Source organism: Megalobrama amblycephala, linkage group LG10 (assembly GCF_018812025.1).
Source record: "Megalobrama amblycephala isolate DHTTF-2021 linkage group LG10, ASM1881202v1, whole genome shotgun sequence".
NCBI lineage: Eukaryota > Metazoa > Chordata > Actinopteri > Cypriniformes > Xenocyprididae > Megalobrama > Megalobrama amblycephala.
In genome coordinates this window covers 15,700,926-15,714,424 of record NC_063053.1, presented here as the reverse complement: position 1 = coordinate 15,714,424, position 13,499 = coordinate 15,700,926, and the positions used below count along the sequence as shown (strand labels likewise).

General features: G+C 37.7%; 1 protein-coding gene across 1 annotated transcript in view; it reads left to right on the top strand.

Annotated features, from left to right (window-relative positions):
- Nucleotides 1–13,499, top strand: part of kat6b (K(lysine) acetyltransferase 6B) — a 37,876-nt gene that overhangs the window by 9,423 nt on the left and 14,954 nt on the right. Inside the window, 1 exon segment of the mRNA XM_048204868.1 lies at nucleotides 9,520–9,628. Within this exon segment, the coding sequence (XP_048060825.1) occupies nucleotides 9,520–9,628 (109 nt within the window).

Below are 13,499 nucleotides of genomic sequence, written 5' to 3'. Positions count from 1 at the left end.
TCCTCGTTAAGTTCCTGGACTTTAGAGGCCTGGATGAGCTAATAGAGCTGTTGGAAAATGTAATGGGACGAGTCACGGGTCAGCGTTTAGAACAGATCTGCCCTACATTCCTCTTTCACGCTGAAGCATGAGACGTCGTCAGGCTTAAATAAAATCGTACTTCTTTCTCTCTCTGACTCTATTTGGTCTCAAACCACATGAAAGATGATGCTGACGTTCATGTCACTGGATTGGATCTCACAAACCGAGCCAGGAGACACACAATTTACGTGTCAATTACAGTTAGTGTCTGGTTATAGGATAAGGGCAAGGCATAACCGCATGCACGCCAACATTCAAAAGTGATATGCCCCTACTTGTGGATATCCAAAGTGAGATCTCAGGAAGCTTATGTAGATAAGAGGCACAGCAGTCACGTTTAATGTGGGTTGAAGCCAATGTTTACTTTGCTCTAAGTGATTTTTTTCCTGATCGTTACTGTTTCACGGTATTGGAACAGGGAATGGCTCATGTAGCCTTGAACGTTAGCTGTATATTCATCATTAATTAGCAGTGCTTTAGCTTATAGATGTCTTTATATTCATCTCCTTTATTTTGAAAGTATATAGTTTTTCATGTCCCTACTAGTGATATATATTCGTTAACTTCATTGTGCTTGTTTTTCACAACCTTTGGCCTCATGCCGAAGTATGCGTACTTACCTTTTCAGGGCCAGTAAAAACATGGTGGATGAATGGAGATGTTATTGAAATAACTTTTAACTAGACCACAGAGTTACCTGTGCCTCTTAAAGTGCTTTCATCTTAGAGGGCTTATGAGAAATACTAAGACACGGGTGTGTAATCATTAATCATTTCCATTATTTCATTTTTGTTTATTTCGTTTTGTGCATACAAGTATTTTGACACAATTTATAAAACAGTATGTATTGATGGTTAAACAATGCACTGCTCTTACAATGTTGTGTATAGCTTCAACAAATCATGTTAAAGGCCTATTAAATAAGAAATGTTGAAGGATGTTCATTGAAAGTGTACAAAACAAGTCACGACCCTAATGTCACATGATTTAATTAATTTATTGTCCATTGGTTTGTGGGTTAATTCATTGCATGAGAGCTCATGCACACTGTAGTTTCAATTGGAATGTCTCATTAGTCCTGAGTTTAATAAAATGAGGCCAGATTTAGTTTTAGAAATTTTTATTATTATTATTTCTAATAAAAAAACTTTCAAAAAATTTTTTTTTTTAATTTGTCTTTTTTTTTTTTATTTAATAAACTAAGATTTATTTATTTATAACATTTATTAAACAAACAAACGTCAGTCCTGAGACTGGTTAGAATAGTACATTTGCAGCATCACATACTACAAATAACTTTTTCTTTTTTTTTTTTTCTTTTTTTTTTTTTTTTTTTTTTTTTTTTTTTTTTTTTTTTTTGACGTCCATTTGAAACCTCAGAGAGAACCTCATGTTCTTCCTCTCAGTATTTCACTTCTGCATTGTTCAAATTAAGACATGTACACACCCCTGCGGTCATCACAGCCACACGTTTTGCAGAATGTTTTTGCAGACTTGCACCTGTAGCACTTGCTTGTTCCCTGTGCAGCCGCTGCTGTCAGGATTCACTGGCCTTTAATTCAGAGCCAAACATGGCACAGAACGTTCTGTCATCAGTCTGGTGTGGATGTGCACTAGCTCCACTTAGTGGACAAAACAACTGAGAAAGGCATGTTGAGGTATTGCTTTTGTGATGTTGCCTTAAATAGAAGGATGTTGTTAATTAATGAGCTGAGTGTTTCAGGTAAAAGGACTCATGTTCCTCAATGAAATAGACCGGTCTCACAGTAACATGCTATTATTGCCCGTTTTAGATGGGAATGCTGTCATCTGTGGAATGTTCCTTTTGTAAACATTCCAGATCACATATTTGTCACAATATTCAGCAGGGTGTAGTCACCAGCCAGCACATATTTGTGCTTACGCTGACGTGAGAATGTGTCCTAGTGTAATTTGAGCAAACGCACTCATTTTGGTGCTAGGTTTGTGTACATTCAGTCAAAGATATAACCATGGTTAGGTCTAGAATGGAATAATTACTGAATACTGTGCAGTATAAACTATATGCTGCTTTATTTTTTAACACTTTTTTTTTTTTGTGAAAATGTAATAGTATTTAAAAAAAATATTGAGCATTATTTGAGAATGCATATTACAAACATTACTGCATTACTACATTTGTGTGTCAGCCTCATCAAACAAATAAGTCAGGAAGCATGTTAAAAATTGTGACATTCTGGTCTATCCAGCACACTGGACATGGACGGTATAGTCAATTACAATTCATTTTCAGATACTGTGTTCTACTCCTAAGCGTTGTTGTGAATCAAGTGTTGGCAAAATTAGTAGGACACCTGGGTATTCTATGCTTACTGAAAGTTTGCATACTATGAACAATGTACAAAAGAGGGAAATGAAAAATGTCACTCCCTATTTGACCTGTATGACTGACTCCTGTTGGGCATCATTTGAATTTTAGATTCTGATTCCGATTCCTGTGTTCGATTCCAATAAGTTTAAACATTCGGATATCAAACTTTTTTATGTGTGTGTATTTTTGCAAAACATTCTTTTGCAGCTGAATGCCATGAACAAAAATCAGCAGACTGAAGAACGCTAACACAAGGAACTTTTGTCTATGGCTTTAACAAATATACCACAGTAAAAACTAGATATAATTTTCAAAAATTCTTAAAGAGAAGTAAATGGTCAGTAATAAAATGAGAACAAATATATTGGCAATAGCACAAATAAATACAACTGAACAAGTTTTTCTTTTTCTTTTGTTTTTTGATTAACATTGACACAGACGGCAGCAGGTTTATTAGGGTGCTGTCACTTTAAGACCGAATGCACGGATCCAATATATTGTTACGCGTGCTTTTTCTTTCTTAACTGTTTGTTGTATCTTAAGACAAAAACGAACCCTTTACGATCACATTTTGACATAATTTTGTGGGTATTTGTCAGTTCAAGTGCAATAAGACGAGAAAGAGAACTCTACTCAGTATTCGCCCTCTGTATATGAAGCAGCTATTTATGCCAGTGCTTTGGATGTGCGCTACAGAAGTGCGTGCGAATTAGGGCTGCGCGATATATCACATGATACGAAAAAAAACATTGAGCTTGAATGCGATTCTTAGTGCGATTATGAAATCGCAAAGGCTGCGATTAGTTTTTTTTTTTTTTTTTTTTTAATGCGCAGCTTGTCAATGAACTATGGCTCCAAATGCTAATCCATCTGAAAGCACTGCGAGTTTGAGTCGCTTATGTACATTTGAAAAAGCAAAACGCATCAAACTTCTTTTTCAGACACGAGAAGCATTTATTAACATCTTGTCCAACAAAAGACAACATTTAATGTTTTTACTCCAAACTCACTTCATAACGACAGTTGAGCGTCCTTCTGTAAGATGATGTGGCTTCTTACACAGAATAAGGCAGTTGTGTGTTTATTAGTCATGTTTAATTAAAGCGTTTCAATCTTCTGTTTATTCAGCTACAGCGATATGATGCGTGTTATCATCATCTGCTGCAGGGCATATTTTGAGTTTCTGCGCAAGAGCGCCCTCTGGCTTTCAGATGGAGAAGCATTTACTACTGATCACAGGGCCGTACATCTCTGACAAGCCACGCATTAAAAAAATCACAGCCTTTGCCATATCGCGTGCGACTTTATCGCGATAAATCGTGCAGCCCTAGTGCGAATGACAAATAGTGTTCTCTTTTGCATCATCTTGAGCTTGAATTGTTTAAAATCACATGAAATAGCACACTTGTGCACTTTTGATAAACAGAATCGAAATGCGCGTCTTGTCAAATCCACAGTTCTTCGAAATTTGGAACCGGTTCTCGATACCCAACCCTAGACCCTATTGACTTCCATTTGTATGGTCAAAAAAACACAGAAAAAAATTCTCATTGTCTTTTTACATTACACAGAAGAAAGCAAGTCATACAGGTTTGGAACAGCACAAGGGTGAGTAAATGATGACAGAATTTTAATTTTTGAGTTGACTATCCATTTTAGGGTTGGCTCGATTTACCACAATTTTGGCTTTGGTAAGATACCGCAATCTAATACTGTAGTATCAATGTTAAATCAATACCATACGGTCTAAATTTCAGCTCAGAATTGTGAGTATTGCGCATAATTCTACTCATTCCCACAGGTTCTGCATTTTATAATGTGAGAAATAACCGCAAACATTTATTAGTCAATTAATCAACACAGATTATCACATCAAATCAGTAATTTGAATTTTGTAAGAAGTTATAGGCTTGTTCGAAATGCGTCGGCACTGCGCAGACCAATCAGCGTATGACAAAGTACCACGAGAGCGATTCAAAAGCATTAGGAGTCGTATGCTCTCCAATCGTTCTCACGGTACTTTGATGTCATACGCCGATCGGTCTGCGCACGCAGATGCATCTCGAACAAGCCTAATTTCACAAAAAGCGTGCTTGAATCAGCAATGCCACATTTCCCCTTGCTCTATCTCTCAAAATGAGCAAATGGCTTCTGATTTCAAATGACATTGCAATGTAAGCAGGCTGTGCGCTGCAATACAACACTTTCGCTCACGTTTTGGGACATCTTACGGAAATGTCACTTGCCCATGTCTTTTTAAGCCTGAGACATAATTTGCAAGCAGTTTGATATCATTCAGTAGTACTTGTGCTCTTTTAGAGACACTTTTCTTTGTGCTCATAACCACAGCGCGCTCATAAAGCGCCTCTCAAAGAGCTTGCGCATTCCAAATTGAGTTCCTTTTCACAGCTTATTGTGCTTAAGCGGTCAAATACACACACATTTGTCAAAATGTCCGTCTTGGTGAGTTTTCGTGTAAATGCAGTCGGGTATCTCTTAAGTGAACGTAAACAGTTGAAAAACAAAATGCATGAGCTAGAGCTTTAGTGTTATTTAAACGATACATATGTGCTTTGATCAGTGTTAAATATAAAAGAAGTCTAAATTAGATGGTTTGAATGATGCACTCACTCGTTGGTCTCTTAACTCCGTGTACAATTGTGGATGGGAGAGCAACAGATGCTTGGCAAGATTTAGTGGGTTGCGTCCCGAGGCAAACGTGCAGACTGGTGTGGAAAGGCTTGTTTTAAAGTAATTCAAAATTGTAGTACTTCTGCCCTTTTTATTAATTAGTTTTGGGCATGTTGAGTGAGATTCACCTGCTTTATCCATTTTGTTCCTCTATGTGGTCACATTTGACGGTTTGAGCAGCACACTGCCACCTTGCGGTGAATTTCAGAACAGCAGCGTATCAAGTAAAGAAATGAGCATAATCATACGGTACCATTTTAAATAAAATATATACGATATTTTCCCAGTACTAGTATACCGTGCAACCGTAATCCATTTATATAAAAATTCAAGTGTCTACCATTGAGAAACCCATATCGATCTACTACTATTTTTATTAAGCCAGAATGTCTATGGTGGTTATGGCTCTGTTATGTCCAGTAAATGTCCATTGTCCATGCGTTTATGATTGCCACTCTCAGAGGTGTTAAATGTTAAGCTTTTAGAATGTATGTTGTGAATTTGAGCTGTATAAATTGCAGTGGAGAAAAAAAGTGATGGTAGTTCTAGTTCTCATGGATAAATGGTTTGGTTTGGCTAGCAATATTTATTTGATGCTTAAATAGTGCATATAATCACTGCCATAATGACACTTTAGCTACACATGATGTGAAATTCTGTATGAGTGCTTAGAAGAAGTCATGTCAGAATCTGCCTGCGTGTTTATTTTTGTTTCATTTTTTTCCTACATATCAAGTAGCTTAAACTCAGATCATATCCAACTCAACGTCAAACATGCCAGGCTTTCAAGTAGCTGTTTTTTTATCATCTTTGTGCACACGAACACACTATGTGGATGAAGTATATAAGTGTTTCATGTGCAGAAAAAAAATCTAATGAGAGGCAGTGGATTTCTGCTATTGAAATCAATTTAGCGCTAATGTTATTGAATGATGTGGCATGTAGAGCTGCAGTAGAGGGTTTATTTGTATTTATATGAGACTGCGGTGCCTGTGATTTCCACTCCTGTGTGTGAGAATACAGATGTATTGTTTGGAGGCAATTGAGGTCAAGCATTATGTGCATGGTGGGATTTTTGTGTGTCGTGGTTATGTTGCCCTCGGGGAGAGAAGCCCTTTATAGGCTATGAGCACACATTCATTTCTGAGCACCGACCAACTCGTCATTTGTATGAAGAGCTGTGCGTATCATTCAGGGGCCATCGATTGGAGCCTTTCAATTGGCACTTAAATGAAAACTTGCAATGTTTATGAATAACCCATCTGCAAATTGATGGTCTGCCAAAATGATTAATAGGCTAGGGATTGATTGCCTGTTGCATAAAACAATTAGTCTGGCATTACTCTCAACAGGTTTCTCACCAGAACAGACACTCAATATTTATCAACACAGCACAGTGGGGAGCTCAGCCTGAGTGGCTCTCTTGAGATGGTACAGAGAACATACCCACTAGATGTAGTTTTGCTCCATCTTCTAATGCCCCATCTGCATCTAATATACACCATCCCCCAACAGATCGCTCTGTCTCTTGCTGACAAGCCTTTTGGGAGAGAATTGAGCTGAATTGCTCGCTTGTTTACTCTCAAGTTCTACCGGTTTCTCTTCTCGGGAGACTTGTGTGTTTTTGCGAGCGTGTGATGCTGAATCTAAAGACTCGGGCTTGAATGGGCTTACACAACCCGTGCGGAGAATTAGACGCAACTGTTTGGAGATCTGAGGGTGTGGTGGCAGACTTTCCCGTCAGATTCCATGTAACCTTTTTCTGATCTCCACTACACAAGTCCTGCATGCCACAGGCTTTCGTGGGAGGAAAGATACAGTCTTATCTCGAGAGCTATTCACTGAGCCTGTTCGGTTCCCTCTAATCTTCTTTTGGCATCGGCAACTTGCGTTACCCTCGTTCAGAGGGCACTGGCTACACCTCTCGCAGTTGTATAACATCCCATTGCCAATATTTACACAGGCTCAGTGTTGTGTATCACAGCGCTTGGTGATACGGCAAGGCGGTGTGTGGTGACGTGCACAATTCAGGACACATCCTGCTGGGCATCCTTTATCCTTCATCAGAAGTACCAGAATTATTGCATGTATGTGTTGGTTGTATTGGCTGCTGCCGTTTTTGAAGTCTTTTACACAATGTCATCTTTACAGTAGTCAAATGCAGCACGTATCCTAAATTTAAAGGAGGCATTTCAATTTAATTTCCTGTTGTTTGTGGTATCATCTCTCATGGATTCTGCATCTGGGTTAGCATCTGATCTCCAGAGATCTTGGATAAAGCCACTGCACTATTCAGTGCCAGAATGTAGGGTTGTCACAATAAGATTCCAGAAAACAATATCCCTTTTAATTATATTATGCTCACATATGCTGTATTTATTTGATCAAAAGTGTAGTAAAAACAGTAATATTGTGAAATATTGCAATTTAAAATCTTTGTTTTAATATATTTGAAAATGTAATTACTCCTGTGATGGCAAAGCTGAATTTTCAGCAGCCATTACTCCAGTTTAAAGCATTACATGATCCTTCAGAAATCATTGAAATGTTTTATAACATTATAAATGTCTTTATACATGGTCAATTTAATGCATGACTTAATTTTAGTATTTGTACTTGGTACTGAAGTATGTCAGACATCTCTAGGATGTACTTCTCAATGTGCATTTTCGTTTGGCAGAGTGATCTGAGATTGATTTTGACTCATGTTGGTATCCGGCCTCTGCCAGGAGCTGCTTTATATCTGGCACTGTGTATCTGTCCTCCATAATCACATGCTTAATAACTAGCCGACTCCCTGGGTTTGTAACCACCTGTCTAGTTTGACACTCGATATTCAAACAAAGCTAATCAAAACACCTGCCAAATCTTTTATCTTCCAATCTGTACTCTTTTTCTATGCCACTCATGTGCCTTGTTTAATAATAGTTGTACTGTGTTACAAATCTTGGATCTTGGTATGTGTGTGTACATAAAATATGATTTAAGGCACTGCACTGCTTAAGCTGTTCACATTAGAGCTGTCTCAATATTGTAATACCGCAATACTGACAAATACAAGCAATCTCCGTGACTATGACTGATGTTTGTTCATGACTATAACTTCTTGTTTCATGCGTGTGTATTGAATGTTAGTAATAACAAGAGCAAAGTATTTTTTTTACTTAAGACATGTACAATTGATTTGTACAGAGGCTCTGTAGATTTGCACTTAACAAGCCTAAACGGACGGAGATCGACTGAGCGCATGCGATTATCTGCGTCTGTCCTCCTTCAGGTCAAGTCATATATTCGTGGGGAAAAAAAATGTTTGCCATGTCCGAGGAGGAAAGCGAGATCTTGTCATAGCGTCCTGTCAACTTTTAAGGGTATCTCCCATGAATGCCGTCAGTGCATTGAATCAATATCATAGGTCTCTATGAAGTGAAGCATCAGCTTTAGCGTTAACATGGCAATGCGTTGCTGGTTGGTTGAGCCTTGTAAAGTTGTGCTCAAAGTTAAAATAATTTCAGTACCTTGTTTCATTAATGAATGCATCAGCATTTTTAAATGTATTAGTTGAATGGATGGTTTAATGACTCACTGAAACACGATCCCTTGCTGCCACCTAGTGGCATAACAATGTAACCTGCACTGACTGACAGCCTGTCTAGAACGTGCTGAGATATCAGGAGTTTTAGAAAACTTTCCGTCCAGTCAGATTCGAAGATCGGAACTAACAGTTCTACATGCAACAATAGCCCAACAAGCTTATTGTCAGGTTTATGTTCTGTTATGTGGACCCATATTTTGACACTTCTGTTTCCTTTAGTTCCTGTTTCCCCACTCTGTTTAGTTTCGGTTTTATTGGTTACTGATTGTCTGTTTTTTTGTATAGTTATGTATTAGTTTCACATATCTAGCTTACTTTCCGTTGTTTTACCCGTTTATATAGCTCTGTGTTTTAGTTGTTCTTGGTCAGGTCTCGCTTTGTGCATTGTGTGGTTTGTGTTATTCTCCTGCGTGTCCATTCTGAGTGTTTGGATTATTAATAAAGCCTGTTTTTAAAAGCTTTTGTTTTTGAATCTCTTTCGTCTTCATGTCTGCTGATCACGTTATAAAACTTATTTATATAAATACAAGATGGCGACCATATCATGATTTTGAGCCATTCAAAATCACCACAAGAGAAACTCCGTCACCGCGTCAGCCCTAGCTCCCATGGTGTGTAGGGGGTTTAGCTTGAGTACATCTTTAGTGTTTTATCTTGTCAAATATGTAGACTTTGTAAACCCATACTACTTTGTGTGTTTTTATCTAAGAGGAATTTAAAGAATAGTTGAATCGTTAGTTGTTTTATTCAAATTAAAAAAGTTACAGCAATTAAAAACATGCTCTTTTTTTATTTTCCTCTCTAGCCACGTGCTGACCCCATACCCATATGCAGCTTCTGTTTGGGCACAAAGGAGTCCAATCGAGACAAGAGGCCAGAGGAGCTGCTGTCCTGTGCTGACTGTGGGAGCAGCGGTAAGACCAGTGTTTGAACTCTCAGACTGAGCCATGCCTATATATGGACAGTGCATCATCTGAACGTCTATGCCAAATGGCTGAAAGCAAGCTATCATTTTAATTAAGAATTTTATTGGCTGATGTGTGACTCGGGGTGTTTCTCAATCAGCTCCCTAGTTTAGTATTCAGGGTACTGATCAGGGAGGCGGCCATTTTAAGGGCTGTCTTAATCGCAAAAAGCCTTCCAGTGCACTAAAATGTTTGCTCCCTAAAAAAGTCCCACAATGCACTGTGAAAACCAGGGAGCATTGATGCGCACGGTGTTCCCTTAACTGAAGTTCAGAAGAGCAAAACAAATTACGTGAACCAGCTCACTACACGTAATGACACACGATAGATGTTTTTTAAAATACAAACCATTACTTAAAGCTGCAGTCTGTAAGTTTTGTCTCTTTGCTGTCATCTCTGTTCAAAACCTGTAATTGCAGTTATTTGCGGAATTATCTTTACGTGGGTTGTGCATCGGGTACAGCTCCTCAGTGCGGAGAATGTGTGGCTGTCAGTCACCGCACTGGTGGATACTGTACTGGTACTTCGGAATCACAGATTGTAGTCTTGGAAGAATGACCAAAATGAAAATTTTCACCAGAGAATGTCATCTGAACAAGTAACAGATCTGCAGGGCTCCAGACTACAACTGAACCATTTTTCCTGTGGGTGCGATCAAAAATTGTAGCAGACACGCTTCTGCAAACACCATAACGTTGCCCAAAATCAAATGGCTAACATAATGAAAGCGGAATGAAACTGCGCTAATCATTTGTGCTTCACAGACCATTTATCAGTTTGGACCAATGTCAGTGCAAGCTACTCGGTCTTGATAATGCGACACTGTTACTACACAGCGCTGGGAGATCCAGTAAAGAAAGCATTTGAATTCGCCACAGAATTAATAACATCGCAGAATTAAAACATTATTTGTTCATCCTTCATAGATTACCCCCATTTATAAAACTAAAATGTTCAACATGTAGGAAAACTCACACTTATTTAAAAATAAGACATTAATTTACCATTGTAACCAGTAGGTGGCTGCCATTTCCACTCCCTAATATATATTTTCAATCGTTTTGCATTTGAATTATTATTTAGACATTATGAATGATAATGTTGCCCTCAAATGTTAATCTGGAGCCTTGCAAACTTAAAATAAAACTGCACATTATAATTTCTGTAAGTTAAGTCTATTTATTACCATTATTACCATATGTCAGTAATTGAGTTAAAATGGAGGAAAATGTGGATAACTGTGCTGCAGGTCGATTTAAGGTGTGCCCCTGAATTTTCTACTTGTGCTCCTAAAATCTTCAGTAAGGGGCTGCAGTGCTCCTAGTAAAAAAAAAAGTTAGTCTGGAGCCCTGAATCTGCTACTTTTGTTCTGATCAACTGAGTATTACAATACCAATGCACTAATCACCGCACTACCAATGGTGATTAAATCTAACGATCGCTTGGCTCATGTCACATCAAGCCGTGCAAATTATTGTTATACTTTGTTCTCAAGTTGTTAATGTTAACAACATCAGCGTTGCGTGACTACATGTATATAGTGTGTATTGGCTTTACCTGATTTAAATTTCTGTAAAGTCTAATCTCTAAAGTTAATTTGTCATACCATACAATCCGCCATCAAAATAAGTTTAAATATTCCAGCTACTGTGAGAAAAGGCTATAAATGATCCATCACCTGCAGCATCCTCACATGATGTAGCCTACTAGCTAGTTCTTTATGTAAACAGACGTGACGTAATGACGCAAAGATAAATGGTGGCATGCCCGACTTTCCTGCGGAAACCTACCAGTACCACCCGGATTGGAAAACATTGTTACAAGCTTTCCGTTGTGAATTGGGCTAAAGTAAGGAGATTTTTTTGAACAATGGCCTCTTTATGTATGGCGGCTTTAATTATATTTCAGCATAAAGGTACATCTAGACACATAATGAACATTATATAGCTAACATTTGTAATTTATTTACAGCTCAATTAATACATAATTATCAAAATGTACTTTAAAAATATGAGTTCTGATGTTGTTCATAAATACCAGTAGTAATGTTGTACAATGAGGGCGTTGTAATATCGCAAGAAATAGAATCATCAATGAATTTGTGTAAACGATCTATTGGTTCACAACCTGAGAAGTTGACTCAGATGCGCACGTTACTTCGTAACTAACCATTTAGCTGTAACCAAACCAGAGATATTCTTTGGATATTTGCTCAGATTTGTGCCAGTGATGGGATAAGTAGTTTGTGAGTTATGAAATTATAGACTTCACTTCAGTATTTCAACCATCAGGAGTGCCAGTTGATATCTCATAATCATGTGATTGAGTCAGTTCCAGAAGGGAGAGAGTCAGAGATAGTGATGCACTAAAATTAAAGTTCTTGGCTAAAACAGAAACTACAAATCCTGGACCACTGGGATGAAAACCAAAACCACTGTAACTTGTTTAGAACAACTGTCAATTCTGTTAAAGTTCTATTTGTTCATTGTTTAAAGTTATCTCGCTAGCTTCCTTCAGTTGGTGTCACTTTAGAATAACACAAAGACTGCTTTTAAGAAATATTGTTTAAATAACTGTTCCAAAGATGGATTACAGTTCCATCAAAATAACAGATTTTCAGAAATAACAGAAGGACATATATACTAGGATTGATGACAATTAATTGACGATTGATTAATCGTCGATAATTTTAATTTAATCCGTTAAGCAGGGTCATCCTTAGAGTCCCCATTATGCTCAATTAATGATTAAACAGGTTGGTGTCTTTAGAATAAGTAAATTTGTGCTAAATTTTACTAAAATAAATCACAATATTTCTGTGCTATGGGCATGGCCAATGTTAAAGGCTGCAGCAGAAGTTATTTTAGCTTCCACTTTTCGAGAGCGGAAGTGTGATAAAGGTCTATTAGAGAGAAGAACATGTTAAGCCCCCTCCTTCCGAAGCTTCGAATATTCGTTGTGGATTACTACCGAAGCTTCGGAGCTCAAAAAATGGTATTCGGACCACCCCTAATACCAATTCAAACACGGTCCAGCTGTGAAACAGGGTTCGATTTGGTCTATACACATCATTCCTACCCACTATACCCACCCACCACACCCATTCATTGTAAAGCCATGCTTCTAAGCTTTAAAACAACGCCTATTTTGTGTTGTTTGAGCAAGTGGTTAAGTAACGTGATAACTTAGTAACTCCGCCTTAAGTTAACGAATAATCAATTAATTGATTGTTACTTTAAACAACAATCGATTATGGGAATTTATGTACATTGTCATCCCTTATCAGTACCCCACAGTATATTACATGAGATGTTGGTTATGTTGGTTAAGTGCATGTGCATATTCTAAGAACAAGAAATGCCCTTTATTAATGATTCAAAAGAAAGCTGCAAACATCACGCATGCACAATTAGGAAAAGCAAATCTGAACTGAATTTGCCATGGTGTTTAGATTTTGACCGTGATATGCTTTCATAGTCTTGTGAGATTGATGTGCGGCATTGTTTGTTTTCTGTCTGCATGCATCTCATCTCGCATCAGAGCAGTGCGCGTCTCATCAACTATACCGGCAAGATATCATCTTCATCAGCTAGTGTTTACATTAAACATGTTTAAACCTGGATAATTTTACATGCAAACTTCTTTTTCTCCATGTCTAATTTTCTGTTGTCCAATCTGCTTAATTTTCAGTTAATCTTTTTGGACCAGATTTAGTCTGTTATAAAATCTTGATTTTTTTTTTTTTTTTTTTTGTGGTTCGCTCTTAAAATTAAGTAGTGGTTTACTGAACAAATTGTTTTTCTGTTTTTAAATTAAATTA